This window comes from Leptonychotes weddellii, chromosome 13, assembly GCF_054177405.1.
Source record: "Leptonychotes weddellii isolate Sample4059 chromosome 13, ASM5417740v2, whole genome shotgun sequence".
Taxonomy (NCBI): Eukaryota; Metazoa; Chordata; class Mammalia; order Carnivora; family Phocidae; genus Leptonychotes; species Leptonychotes weddellii.
In genome coordinates this window covers 59,005,906-59,021,288 of record NC_138381.1, presented here as the reverse complement: position 1 = coordinate 59,021,288, position 15,383 = coordinate 59,005,906, and the positions used below count along the sequence as shown (strand labels likewise).

General features: G+C 39.9%; 1 protein-coding gene and 1 long non-coding RNA gene across 4 annotated transcripts in view; one reads left to right on the top strand and one right to left on the bottom strand.

Annotated features, from left to right (window-relative positions):
- SPECC1L (sperm antigen with calponin homology and coiled-coil domains 1 like) overlaps window positions 1-15,383 on the top strand; it is a 108,595-nt gene that overhangs the window by 69,231 nt on the left and 23,981 nt on the right. For 2 of the 3 annotated variants that reach the window (XM_081801735.1, XM_081801737.1), the window contains 3 exons: window positions 512-595; window positions 2,913-3,069; window positions 6,677-6,779. In XM_081801735.1, the coding sequence (XP_081657861.1) occupies window positions 512-595; window positions 2,913-3,069; window positions 6,677-6,779 (344 nt within the window). Of the gene's footprint in view, window positions 1-511; window positions 596-2,912; window positions 3,070-6,676; window positions 6,780-14,466; window positions 14,514-15,383 lie in introns of all 3 variants that reach the window. The other variant, XR_014139729.1, reaches the window with a different exon arrangement.
- Window positions 4,656-8,223, bottom strand: LOC145716823 (uncharacterized). Its single transcript, XR_014139731.1, has 2 exons — window positions 8,154-8,223; window positions 4,656-6,492 (listed from the first exon to the last, which is right to left on the bottom strand). It is a non-coding gene; the product is annotated as an uncharacterized LOC145716823 (long non-coding RNA).

Below are 15,383 nucleotides of genomic sequence, written 5' to 3'. Positions count from 1 at the left end.
TCCCACCCCCCACCACTCCAGCAACCCTCAGTTTGTTTCCTGAGATTAAGAATTCCTCATATCAGTGAGGGCCTATGATACATGTCTTTCTCTGATTGACTTACTTTGCTTTGTCTCTGGTTGTGTGTATGTATGGCTTCCCCACTATCGGTAGGAACATAAGGGCAAGGCTTTGATTTAGTCTGTGCTTTTAGACCGACATAGAGGATCTTTGAATTTTGGTTGAATTGTGTCAGAGAGGTAAGTAGCAGTCGGTGATTTAGAAGCATTCATCTGTGTCAAATCTCATCCCTAGAAATCAAACACTGAATGAAATGTTTTCCCACGGTCCTTGTCTATGGAAGCTCTTTTGTAGACATGGGCTCCATGGGGGATTGTTAGAGTGCCCCAGATTGAGAAAGAAGGATGAGCTTGTGGGGGGGGAGAGGAGGAGAGCTCACCTTCCTGCTACCTTTGTGACTTCAAGTTCAGTGTTTGATGTCTTTATTTTGACCCTTCCCATTTTGTGCAGAGCATCTATTAAGAACATCTTCAACCAGCCGACCCGCTTCTTTGCCGAGAGTACCTGCCATGGAAAGTGCCAAGACCATCTCAGGTAACGACTTTTTATCTAGAATTTCCTTTAGAAAGACTCTTCCAGAAGTTTTAGTAATGGTACTGAATGCTTTCTCTTTAGACTTATTTAACTTTTCTTGCCTCTTTAGCTCTTGAGTTGATTCTTTTTCTTTTTAAAGATTTATTTTTATTTTAGAGAGAGAATGCGTGGAGGGGGCAGAGAGAGAGAGAAACTCAAGCAGACTACCCACTCAGCCAGGAGCTTGGAGTGGGGCTTGATCTCACAACCCTGAGATCATGACTTGAGCTGAAATCAAGAGTCGGATGCTTAACCGACTGAGCCACCCAGGTGCCCCTTGAGTTGATTATTTTTCACTCTGAATTTCCCCTGTTGTATCTTCCAGATTCTATAGAAATCACATTTCATGGCTGTAATTTTAAAATAAAGCAGGAACACCTGGGTGGCTCAGTCTGTTAAGTGTCTGCCTTAGGCTCAGGTCATGATCCCAGGGTTCTGGGATCAAGCCCCATGTTGGGCTCCCTGCTTGGTGGGGAGCCTGCTTTTCCCTCTCCCTTTGCAGCTCCCCCTGCTTGTGTCCCTTCTCTCTCCCTCTCTCTGTTAAATAAAATCTTTAAAATAAATAAAACAAAAAACCCTCAAAACTAGATCATTCCATTTATTTAACAAGTATTTAAGAAAGGCCTAGAGCGGGTTAGATGTGCCAAAAATATAGCTTGATACACAGTCAGTGTAGTTGTGAAAGATTAGGCTATCCATCCTAAAGTGTGTCGGGACTTATTTCGGAGCACACCAAAAATTCTCCAGAAGCCAGATTTTTCCAGTATGCTAAAGCCATCCTACAATGTGAATTTGACAGGCTCCCCTTGTCTCCTAGGGCTAACTCCATTTTATCAATTGCTCACATTATTTTCCCTTTGTGGCCTTTATTTACCCTTTATAACTCAACTAGAAATTGGACCAGGGAAGGAGAAATTCCTGTAACTCTGCCTCATACAGTTAACCTTCCACTTGTACGGGGATTTAAGTTAGTACAGTTTTTAGACGTCATAGCCAGGTCTTTATATTAGTGGAAAGTCCAGCCAAAATTACCATCCCAAAGCCTTTTCTTCTCACAGAGTCCTTCCGATTCTTTCTCAGTTTCCTCTATTTTATATAAAATGATGAAAGGTGTTCTCAGCCAGTTTTCTAGCACACCACTGAAACTGCTGATTTAAGGCATATGAAGATCTGACATTGAAAGAAAAAACAAGAATAATTATAAAATTATGTCAGAAATATGTATAAATACATCATTCTAATAAGATCATGTAATAGGAGAAAGCATCTCTCTCCTCTGGATCTTTACAGACATCACTTTACTAATGCAGAGTTATGTTCTGTTGTGGCTATCCTAAAATCACCAAGAACATTTTAGTCAATAAGAGGGGTGGCCACTTCAGTCATCGGGGAAGAATTACTGATGTACAGCATTGATTACAGCCAGCTCGGGGCACCTGCACATCCAGCATCTTCTGATGTGAGAGCGTGTGTCTGAGGTCAGGAACTTTGGCTCACGTTTCCTTTCTCTCCGAATTTAGCCCAGGGCCGCGAGCACCTGCGCTTAGTCAGCGCCTCCTTGCTAGAAAGTGGCTTTTGTTGTGGCTCTGTTACCAACGGCTGAAGCACGGGCTACTTCCACTTAGCAGTTCTGAGAACTTTCTGTAGTTCTGACAAGGTGTGATGTCTTACTGTGCTAGCCTTTCAAAATAGAACTTTCCTGAACTTGTTTCTCAGTAGTTGACTTGACACCTTTTGGTTTTCTGTTTGTCTCACTGGTTCATGTTTTTAGAAACATGGCCTGATCCAGAATTAAGTGTGGCCCTGAAATGAAGTATCTTTCCTTTCTTTCCTTTTAATGGTATCTTGGCCAAGTGTAGACAGGTTATGTTTATTTTAGTTGACAGTGAATAGCAGCCAAGTATTGCTTTAATTAGCCTTTGGTTTTCATTGTATTTGTGATTAAATGAACATTTCTGGAATACTCAACTATATGCTACATAGGTTCTGTGAGTGTTAATGCGGATGGATAAGACACACTCCTACCTTCAGGGAATGTGGGGTTCAGTGCATATTTCAACTGCTGTACCTTTTTTACAGTTTTCTTAGTGAAAGAAATAAATCCTTTCAAGTTACCAGTATGATAATGAAAATGTTAGTTTTTCCTCATATATGGTAAGTTCTGCTCTTTTTGGAACCTGCTGAAGAAAATATCTCAACTCAATTTAAAAGTGTTTTATAAAAGTAAATGTTTTTCTAGATTTCTATAAAATGCATAATGACTGTTTCTCACAATCAGTGTCTCGACGAAGTAGTGAAGAGATGAAACGAGACATCTCTGCACCTGAGGGAGCGTCGCCGGCCTCTCTTATGGCTATGGGAACCACGTCTCCACAGCTTTCCCTGTCCTCCTCTCCCACGGCATCTGTTACCCCCACCACCCGAAGTCGGATAAGGTAGAGAACAGTTAATACTGATGCATTTCATGCATACCTCTCCTGGCCTTTGGAGATTGGTGATCAGGTTGTAAAATAATGGCAGTCGAGCGCTGATTTTTTTTCTTTGTGTCTTATTAAATGTTTTCTCATCTCTTCTGTGCCCAGAATTGGGTAAGATGGTATAATAAAAAGAAAGGCAATGTAAAAGAGTTGCTTCCTTTCCCCAAAAGTAAGCGTTGTAGAATTGGAATATTGGGCTTGGGTGGAGGGTTAGGGAAGGCTTCCGAGAGGAGCGGCGTCTGGGTGGGGAGGGCGGGCTGGTATCTTTGGCAAGGTCAGTGACGTGAGCCAATGTATAGAAGGGTGAGTAACTGAGGGTTGGGGAGCTGTGGGTAGGGGGTACTGCACATGCACAGAGGATGGGTACAGAAGGCCAGAGGAAGGTGTGGACCTACCACATCCAGGGGCCGTGGAGGAAAAGATTGACAGTAGGGTGTGGCTAGACATGGAACCTCTTTATAGTCCAATTGAGTCACTTGGATGTGGTAGTAGCTATAAAGTGGGGTAAGTAAATCAATGTGAGAAGGTGATTCAGGGATTCTTCTGTTGTGGACAAAAGTTGGGGAACACAACTAAAATGACATTATGATGTTTCTGGGACAAAGATACCAAGCCCGGATCAGGATGATAGCAGTGGAAATGGTGAAGGGAGGTTGGGACTCTGGAGGCTTTTCAAAGGGAAAGATGATTGATTCTGGCAAACAGATGTCTAGAAAAGGAATGAAAGAAGGAGAGCTACCAAAGGGGACTCTAATTGTTTTAGATTGGAAGCTGAGAACGTGATGCCACACTGATCACTGATAAACAATACCTGAAAATGGAATAGTATATTTTATTCGTATTTCTCTAATGTCAGAAGCCACTTGGGATTAAGAAGTAGTTATCGGGTGCCTGGGTGGCTCAGTTGGTTGAGCGACTGCCTTCGGCTCAGGTCATGATCCTGGAGTCCCTGGATCGAGTCCCGCGTCGGGCTCCCTGCTCGGCGAGGAGCCTGCTTCTCCCTCTAACCCTCCCCCCTCTCATGTACTTTCTCGCTCTCTCAAATAAATAAATAAATCTTTAAAAAAAAAAAAAAAAAGAAGTAGTTATCATTTAGAGGAAAAAAAACATGTCAGAAATGAAGCATACATTGTTATAGGGATATTGAAGTGTATTGAGAAGAATTGAAGGAGGGATAGGAGTGGGTTTCAGAACCTTAGCTTTATATTGACATTCCATTTTATCCTCATATTGGATAAAATGGAATAGTTGGCCTGTCAAACTCAAATTATATACTTGTGTTTAAAGCCCTGCCTCTAGGGGCCCAGCCCCTTAGAATAGTGGTCCCGTCAACAGTGCGCCATCCGAGCAAGTAGGGGTGCAGTGATGAGGGTAGCTCTTGGCTCTGCCCAAGCTGATGCAGGGAGAGCACTGTCCATGCTTGTCTCTGTCCTGGGTGGTAGGCTACCTGCAGTGTGCCTGTGGGAAGGGCACCCACTCTTCCTGGCTTCCCTACTCAGAAGCTGTGATTTTCAACAAGGCATCTCCTGGAAAGTGTCTTCATCTTTTTTTTTTTTTTTTTTTAGAGATTTTATTTATTTATTTGACAGAGAGAGATAGCAAGAGAGGGAACATAAGCAGGGGGAGTGGGAGAGGGAGAAGCAGGCTTCCCGCCAAGCAGGGAGCCCGATGCGGGGCTCGATCCCAGAACCCTGGGATCATGACCTGAGCCGAAGGCAGAGGCTTAATGACTGAGCCACCCAGGCACCCCGAAAGCGCCTTCATCTTACAATGAAGAAGTTATGAGAGATGACCCCCCCGGCTTTGGAAGGATCTTTTTTTGCAGCTTCTCGTTGTAATCCATAGAATTACTCTTCTTTGATGCTTTTTAAGCTGTTTCTGTAAACAAACAGACCTGGTGTGAGCCAGAATAAACCTTTCACATTGATTATAGTAGTTTTAGTTTGAGCATGATGGAGATTTATTTATTTATTTATTTATTTGCTTGCTTTTTTGTGTTCATTCACATATCTTAACTTTATCTTCATTCTCTTTTCCTGTGCTTGGTGGTATTATAACAAACTTTGAACTTTTTAAACCAAAGCAGGAGTCTGGTGGGCTGGCATGCAAGCATAAAAGTATATTTCTTCAAGGCAGCAGTTTTAACTGCTGGTTGGAAATTTTTGTATTTTACTTCTGGTTCTAAGATAAATCAGATCGGTGCTGCTTCAGTGCACCTCTCAATTGTAAAAGCTTCAGTTCTAAATGTATACTCTTTTATTTCCTAACTTACTTTGGAGGGTGACTACAGACAGAGTCAATGCGCTGAACAATACTAAGCCGCTTGTAACATAATGACCTTTGGGACACTTATTGGACTAAGTTTATGGGGTGTGGGATAGAATCTCTGCTTTATTTATAAAGTAATCACTAAAAACTAGACCAGGCTTTCAAGGGTATGCCACTTGTGAAGGAGCAGGTTATTTTAGAAGTACTCTCCCTCCAGGTAGTCCTAAAGTCGTTACTAAAAGGAAGGATTTGGTCCAGGATATGTAGGCTTATATGCCTCCCTTGCATCAACACCAGAGTGATCCCAAAATCTTGATTCATTGTCTCATCTGGAGCAGGATATTTGTTCTTCCTCCAAGGGAATTGACAGTGCCCAAAAGTACCCTACGTATATTTTTAAGAAATGAGTTATAAGTGGCCACTGTTGGATTTTCTTTTTCTTTCTTTTCTTTTCTTTCTACATATATCTATCTTATAGTAAACTCTGAAGTTCCTCGAGGGGCAGGGACCCTGTGTTGTTCACTACCCATTGCCCAGCACTTGCACACTGCCTGGCAAAGTGGTGTATAAGGAGGTATTGAATGAGTGAGTGAATTTACAGAAAAATCCCATTTTTCTATGCAAGATAAAATTCCAATTACCTATAGTCAATAAAGAGTGTATAACGTAGCAGTAAACACATTTGAGATGTTTTACGGATATTTGTTGCCATCTGTTGTCTTATCTGCTTCCCCCAGTTGTAAGCACCTAAAGGTAGGAACTATGCCTTATAATCCTTCACCTTGCATAATCTTGCCCTTTGTATTTACAATAAGTGATTTGTTTTTTAAAAAGAGGAAATGATTGAGGATATAAAAGGTTGGAAACAAAAATGAGTAAAATAAAACTAAAGCGTAAAGATTATGGAAGGGTAAGATGTTGGGTGAAAGGCGGCCGTGACAGCTGTCAGGTGCTGCCAGTGTCAGGTTATTTTTCCCTCTTCCGAGCGTTCCGGAGTGCATTGCATTAATTGTGAATGCACGTTGTGCTGAATCTTTGCCAGTTTCCGTGTGGATAATAGAGTCCCTCCCTTCAGACAGCAGAAACCCCGACAGTGATGGGTCTAGGAGGGCCCTGTAAAAATTGGTAAGTAAAATCAAATGAGTGAAGACACATCTTACCATTAGATGTCTAGTGTGTGCAGTTATCCTATTCAAAAAATGCAAACCGACACTGTTCTCTTCTTTGTGGGATTTCTGGTTTATAATGGAGCTCAAATAAAAAATATTTTAACTTTGGGTTCCTTGTTTTCACTTAGGGAAGAAAGGAAGGACCCTCTGTCAGCATTGGCGAGAGAATATGGAGGTTCAAAGAGGAATGCCTTGCTGAAGTGGTGTCAGAAGAAAACAGAAGGCTACCAGGTAATTAATCATATGGTTCCTTTGTCCCACGTGAGCAGTGGCCACACCAGGTGCTAGAGTGTCATAGCTCGCTACATATCTCATTAAGATGGGGAATCCTATGCTGAATTTTAAGAAGGCTTAATGACTGAGCCACCCAGGCACCCCGAAAGTGCCATAGACTAAAAGCATTAAAACCTGCTTTAAGTCTATCCCAGACTTGGCTGAGTGTCACTTGGATGGCATCCATTTTTTACCTTTCCAGAGTAGCTAACCTTTCCAGTACTTTTATTCAGCTATTCTATAACCCTTTCTTAATTGAGTCCTATTAACTGCCTTCATTGAGATCTCATCTGAACTAAGAGTAAAAATATATTTATTTAACTTTATTTTATTATTTTTTTTTATAAATTTTTTTTTTAAAGATTTTATTTATTCAGTTGAGACACAGAGATAGCATGAGCAGGGGGAGAGGCAGAGGGAGAAGCAGGCTCCCAGCTCAGCCAGGAGCCTGATGCAGGACTCGATCCCAGGACCCTGGGATCATGACCTGAGCTGAAGGCAGACGCTTAACCATCTGAGCCACCCAGGCGCCCCTATTTAACTTTATTTTTAAAGATTTTATTTATGTGACAGAGAGAGACACAGCGAGAGAGGGAACACAAGCAGGGGGAGTGGGAGAGGGAGAAGCAGGCTTCCCATGGAGCAGGGAGTCCGATGCGTGGCTTGATCCCAGGATCCTGGAGATCATGACCTGAGCCGAAGGCAGACGTTTAATGACTGAGCCACTCAGGCACCCCATATCTATTTTACTTTAAATTAATATTTTCATTAATGGTTAAAATGATAAATTTTATGTTATATATGTTTTATGTATATTTTACTGCAATAAAAAATTACTTAGCAAAAAAAAATAAAAGTAAATGATCGGGATATAAGTAGATAGAAAATCAACAAGGGCATATAAGACTTGAACTTGATACTAGATACTATATATTTGTGTATATGTATATATGTGTGTGTGTATACATATATATGTGTGTGTATACATATATATATATACACACACACACACACACTTAACACATATTTATATAACCAGACCTACCCAACCACAGCAGAATCAAAGATTCTTCTCAGGTGCACATAGAACATTATAGGATAGGGTAAGGGTATATGTTGGGTCATAAAATGTCTCAATAAATTTGAACAAAGATTGAGATTATATCGAGTATCTTTTCTGACCACAGTGAAATGAAATTAGAAGTGTATAACAGAAGGAAAATTCACAACTAAGTGGAAATTAAAACACAAATTCTAAATAACCAGTGGGCCAAAGAATAAATCACAAGGGAAATTAGAAAATAAGGAGAGTGAAAGTGAAATACAACATACTGAAATTTACAGGAGGCATTGGGAACATCTCTCTGAGAGAAGTTTATAGCCGTAAACACCTGCCTTTAAAAAGAAAAATCTCAAATCAGTAACCTGACCTTTCACTTTAAGAAAGTAGAAAAAGAAGAGTAAACTAAACCAAAGCAATCAGAAAGAAAGAAAGAAAGATTAGAGCAGACAAAACAGTAGAAAAGATTAATGAAAACAAAAGCTGGTTCTTTGAAAAGATCAACAGATTGACAAACCTTTAGCTAGATGGACAAAGGAAAAAAGAGAGCAGACTAAAAATCAGGAATAAAAGAGGGGACATTCCTAGTGACCTCACAGAAATAAGGAATACTTATTTACTTAATAATAATAATAATAATAAGAGGAATACTTAAAAGGGAATACTATGACCAGCTGTACGCTGACACATTGGATAACCGAGATGTAAAAGGACAAATTCTTAGAAATACACTATCAAAAATGACTCAAAAAGGGGGCGCCTGGGTGGCTCAGTCGTTTGGGTGTCTGACTCTTGGTTTCGGCTCAGGTCATGATCTGAGAGTCTGGGATTAAGCCCCATGTCAGGCTCCATACTCAGTGCAGAGTCTGCTTGTCCTTCTCCTTCTCCCTCTGCTCCTCCCCCCGCCCCCAAATAAATAAATAAAATCTTAAAAAAAAATGACTAAAGAAGAAAGAATTGCAGGGTGCAAGGTCAGTATACTGAAATCACTTGTATTTCTTTTTTTCTTTTTAAGAGGGAGAGAGTGATTTTGGTGGGGGGTGGGGGGGACAGAGAGAGAATCCTAAGCAGGCTCTATGCCCAGCATGGAGTCCAGTGCAGGGCTTGATCTCACAACCCTGAGATCATGACCTAAGCTGAAATAAGAGTTGGGCACATTTAACTAACTGAGTCACTCAGGTGCCCCATCACTTGCATTTCTATATGCTAGTAATGAAAACTGAAAATGAAGTTAAAACAATACTTCACTTTACAGTAGCATCAAAAAGAATAAAGTACTTAAAAAAAGAATAAAGTACTTACAAATAAATTTAACCAAGGGGAGGACAAGGCTTGTACACCGAAAACTAGAAAACATTGCTGAAAGAAATTAAAGAAAATCTAAATAAATGGAAAGACATCCCATGTTCATGGATTGGAAGTTTTGATGCATGCTACAACATGAATGAACTTTGAAAATATTATGCTAAGTGAAAGAAGCCAGACAGGAAGCTCCAGCATAAAAGATTAAAATACTCCAGATCTGAAAGCAGGCATAAAACAGATAACTCTCAGCTTTGATGAATGGCCAGAGGATCAATGCTGATGGCTACAAGTTTGATCTAAGACTGAAATCTCAGACATGAGTCAATATTGCACATCCACTTGATTTTTTTCATTATGGTTTTTTTTTTTTTAAAGATTTTATTTGTTTATTTGACAGAGAGAGAGAACATAAGCAGGGGGAGCAGCAGGCAGAGGGAGAAGCAGGCTTCCCGCCGAGCAGGGAGCCCAATGTGGGGCTCAATCCCAGGACCTTGGGATCATGACCTGAGCTGAAGGCAGCCGCTTAACCGACGGAGCCACCCAGGCGCCCCTCATTATGGTTTTTTAAATTGAAATATTCACATAAGATACAATTTACCCACCTAAGATACACATTTTAGTGGCTTTTGGTATAGTCACAGGGTTTTGTAAAACTGACCACAGTCAATTTTAGAATATTTTCATCAATCCAAAAAAATGCTGTAACCATTAGCAGTCAGTCCTCACTTGGCTCTGTAGGCAAGCACTAATCTACTTTCTATCGCCATATATTTGCCTTTCCTGGACATTTCATATAAATGGAATCACACAGTATGGGGGCCTTTGTGACTGGCTTCTTCCATTTAGTATCATGTTTTTAAGGTTCATCCATGTTGTGGCTTGTGTTGTCAGTACTTTATTCCTTTTTATGGCCAAGTAATATTCCACTGTTTGGCTATACCACATGTTTTCCATTCATCTGTTGATGGACATTTTGGTTGTTTTGGCTGTTACATTTATGCTGCAATGAACACTGTGTATAAGTTTTTGCATGGACATAAGTAATTTTCCTCATGCTCCTGTCTGTCTTCTACTCTGCTGCCAAACTGGTTTGAAATTGTGATCTGGAAGCTACTTCCTCTTCAAAGACCATGCAATTATAGTCCAAGATCCTCAGTATGGAGATCAGTGGTCCCCTGTGATCCCCTTGCATAGCCTTATTGACTCTTCATTCTTGTGAACTCCCCAGTCTCACCTTGGTCCCGAATGCCTCCCCATCCTCTCACTCCACCCCTTCCATCTGGGGAGTGTCTGCCCCTTCAGCTTAGAAAACAGCATCTATGCAAAATAGTTTGTGTCCCTGCTTCACCCCTGCAGGCGTTCATCTTCACACGTTCCACTCCCTCCTCACAGAAATGAGGGAGCCTAGTTCTTCCTTGACTTCAGGACAGTGTTTGCTATACTTCAGGGCATATTCTTTGGGGGTCTTTGCATCTGTATTTCATTTTCTCTGTGTTCCCAAACTCCACAGGGTGTATCACAAGGGTACTAAAGTTGTCAGTTTGCATGTCTGTCTTCCTTTCTAGACTTGTGAGCTCGTTTTTGCCTTTCTAGCATCTGGCATAAGGCTCAGCACATGACAAAGCTGACTAACTGTCTGAACCTATATATTGAATGTAATGGAATACATTAGAAGTTCATTTTTGTAACTGGGGTTCTCAACCCTGTGTGTAAAAAACTGGGAAAATTGTGGGGAAAATGCAGATTCCTGAGAACCACACCTACAGATTTGTGATTCTAGAGGTATAAAGTGAAACCCTGGGGTCTGCATTTGTACAAGTACTGCAGGTGATGCATTGATCACACTGAGAATCACACATAGAGTAGTAATTAAGGCCGTGGACTTGAGTGTCAGCTCTGCCCCTACTGTGTGACCTCATGCAAATTACTTAGCTTCTTTGAGCTTCACTTTTCTCTTCTGTAAAATGGAGGAGTAACTGAGGCAGTCATGCACATTCTCTAGCATTGACTTATACGTTTAATAGATTTTTAAATTATTATTTTCTTTGATAGCATTGGGTGCTGTCTGGTAACATAAACTACATTTTCTTAGACTGCCATGTCAGTTGAGTAATTTTAGGTAATTATAAATTACTTCCCCTTGGTTATAGAACTTTGCCATGTATCGAGTTGATTAAAAAGTTAAATAATCAAGTTGATGGAGATGATTCCAACATTAAATCAGTAATTTAACAATTGTCTCTTGGTTCCTTCCCACCTAAATTCTGTGGCTCTATGATTTTTAGGGACATTGTATTGGTTAAAAAAAAAAAAAAATACAATTCTAGGGAAAGTGAGGGGGAGAAGAGAGGCTAATCCGCGGTTGCTTTGAGGAAAGCCGCCGGGGGGCCTCGAGGTCCTGTGGAGTTTTCCAAACTCCGTGTGCTGCTTAGGCATTTGCAGTGTGGGAAATGGTCACACCCTGTTGGCATCTGTCTGTTCTTATACCCACGAGGAAACCCTTGAGGTTTAGGTGAACGTGGGATTTGTCGTGCAGCTGGTTCCAGATGGTTCCCCCATTAAGACTTTTAGAAATGGGCATACCAAAGATTTCCTCTTATCTTTCTGCTGTGTTGGTTAGACATTACACAGACACCCCGCCCATATTGCTGCTTTTGTAAAGAAACATTTATTTAGAGGTACTCCAACTGTTTAAAAAAAAAATACAAATCAATTCAAAAACTTAAAAACTTCAATTAATAATTTCAAGTTTTTTCCATTTAGTGGGTACTTACAGTGCAGGAGGAAATATGCAAAACAGAATAGTTAACATACAAAAAGAAAAACGTTTCTGGATGCTAGACAGTCTTATGCTACGAACCCAATTTCCCCTTTCTTTACTTCCTATGGACACTTCTGTAACGATACATATGTATGGCTTTCTTGTTTGTCTTGCTTTTGTTTCCTGCAAGACAGATCTCTATTCTTGCTGTTTAAAAGTAGATAGGATGCTGGTTCTTTTATTTCAAAATCTGTGAGTTAAAATTGGACAGTCCAAAATGCATAATCTTTTAGTAAATGGAAAGATATGTCTGATAGAGCTCTTAATTTGTCAAAGAGCCATATAAGAAGTGCCAGAATCCTTTCCTTATCTAGCTGTAAATATGGATGAGCATGCCCATCCTTTGGAGCCAGCAGTTTGGGACCACTTTCTTGTGGTCTCTGACTACTCACAGTCTGCAGGAGAGGGCGGGTTGTGACACTTGACCAGCTCACTAGAACAGGAGCCGTTACGTGACACTCAGCACATACTGCTCTCTCAGGCCCCAGATGCAGCATTAATGCTTGGACCATGCATGCTTTATGTCGTAGGAGCTGTCTCATCAACGGAGATAGATTCCCTAATACCATATCATCTTCCTTTAACTCTCTTACGAGTCATCCTAAAATAATTGTGCTAATCACTATAACTTCATTAACCATCCATTACAAAACAAGCCCTTGTGAATTTGACTTTTATCTAACAAGTACATATTCTCTTTTAAATTGTGTCCTGCCACTTACTGTTTACTGAAGTTTTAGAATACTAGAATTATTACTGTTGAAAGGGCCTTGGCATTCTGATTTACTGTTAGGTTTACAAATGTGGGACTAAAAAGCCCCACAGGATAAATGAATGGCCTCAAGGCTGTCTCATGAGTCCGTGGCATCCCATAAACAACCTTCAGCACTATTGCTTTAAGGATTAAATCTGCCTTGTTTTTTAAATTAGTGTCTCAGTTTGTACCCATTATGTTTTTATTTATTTTTTTCTACAGTTATGCTTTTAAATTTGATTTAAATATGCAGTTAACATTAATAATTCTTAAGTGCTTATAGGGAAAAGTGCGAATCCATTGGCCTATTTCATAACCTCTGTAATTTCTGCTTCCCAGAGGCAACTACTTTCAGTTCTTCTAGCTGTTTGGTTAGGGATTGACAATAGCAGATTGATAAGGTAACCAAGAAAATAGTTTATACTTTCAGTATATTTTCTTCGATTCTAAAATTTGTATTGAGCAGCTTCTGGTGTACCATTGTTTTCTTGTTCTGGAAAAACCTAACTGAATATAGTCAAGGGGACTCTAAAGGTTAATTTAAGAGAGCTTTACTTTGGATGAAAAATCTTTGTTTTCTGATAAAATGCCAGACCTAGAATTGGATTAGTTAATCCAAAAGATAATGAAATCACTTAATCTAGTACAAAATAGTTTTAGTAAATGAAAAAAAAGCTTTTAGAACTGCCTAAGGTAATTTAATCTCAAATAAGCATTAAGAATGCACAGTTTTATTGAGGGATTTGCTCATTAATGCTTGGGCTAGAGAAGAAAAGATTGTACATGTCTTAGTGGAGATCATTGGAGGCAGAAGAACTGACAGACTTGAATGATTTGGAAGTAATGTTTTATGTGCTGTGCTTTACTTGCTTTCTAACAGTTTTTCCTGATAGAAAAATTAACTTGTCAAATACATACTGAGGTGTGTGCCAGATAGCGCTCTGGGTGTTAAAGCAGAATCAGGAAATAAAAAGACAGTTTCTCTTCTCGGGAAAATTATGGTCTAGTCCGTAAGAATACATCAGTAATTAAAACTAAATATAAACTTCTGTTTAGGTAGAATATCAGACCAGACTCTACTGAGAATTACGATTTTGTTTAAAATAGTAGTGCTTGCGTGTGTGTGTGTATGTGTGTGTGTGTGTGTGTATTTAAAGGCATTGGGGACTAACCTAGGCAGCTAGGATCAATTTGGCAGGAGCCAAAATTGCAGAAAGAAAACACATTGACTTGAGCTCCGTCTTTACCCCTGCTTTTTTAAACCGTTGGAGTATTGGCCAACTCGTGGTATGAGGCAGAGACCAAACAGAAAGCAGTGGTCCAGACTTGTTTCAGAATCTCTGAGTAGGCATGCTAAAATTCGAATTCAGAGCTACTAAGACAGTCAATATTTGAGGATCCTAAATCCCAGGGGGAAGACAATGCCAGAGTAGTGGACTCAACAGTTTGACTCAGCTTTTGCCCTCAAGGTTGTTTGTCATGTCCTAATTGAGGTGTACGGAGGCCCACTTAGATTCAGCAGAAGCTGCTGCCGGGAGGATAACCACTGTAGCTCCATTTTATTGAAAAATCACCTCTCCCCATTGAATGATGTTGGCACCCTTGATAATTCATTTGACTGTATACACAGCTTATTTATTTCCTTGACCTTCTAAAACCTTATGGTTTGTCTCTGGTCTCTTTATTCTACTCCATTGGTATATAGGTCTGCCTCTGCCAGTACCGCACTATGTTCATCGCTGGAGCTGTGCAGTAAGTTTTGAAATCAGGAATTGTGAGTCCTCTAGCTTTGTTCTTACCTTTTCAAGATTGTTTTGACTCTTTAGGGTCCCTTAAAACTCCATATGGATTTTAGGAGTGTTTTGCTATTTTTGTAAAAAAAATTGTCATTGGGACATTGATAGGAATTGCATTGAAACTACAGATCACTTTGGGTATAATAAATCATAATAGTATTAAGTCTTCCAACCCATGAATATGGGATGTCTTTACTTTCAGCAGTGTTCTTTAGGTTTTATTGTACAAGTTTTTCACCTCCTGGATTAAGTTGGTTCCTAATTGTTTTATTCTTTCTGATGCTCTTGTAAATGGAATTATTTTGTAATTTCCTTTTTAGGTTGTTCATTGTTAGTGTATAGAAATGCAGCTGATTTTTGTATGTTGACCTTGATCTGCTACTTTGGTGAATTCATTAGATCTAACAGTTTTTGTGGGTAGAATGTTTAGGGTTTTCTACATAGAAGATCATATCATCTGCAGACAGAGATAATTTTACTTCTTCTCTTCTCACCTTTTATTTCTCTTTCTTCCCTAATTGCCCTGGCTAGAACTCCCAGAACTGTGTTGGGTAGAAGTGGCCAAGGTGGACATCCTTGGCTTGTTCTTCCTCAGCTTAGAAAAGAGCTTTCAGCTTTTCACCATTGAGTGTGATGTTTACTGTGGGTTTTTCATATATAGCTTTTTATAGTGTGGAGGTAGTTTCTTTCTATTCCTATTTTTCAAGTATTTTTATCATGGAAGGTTGTTGAATTTTGTCATAGGCTTTTTGTGTACCAACTGAGATGATCATGTGGTTCCCCTTCATTCTGTAAATGTAGTTAATATATCACATTAATAGATTTT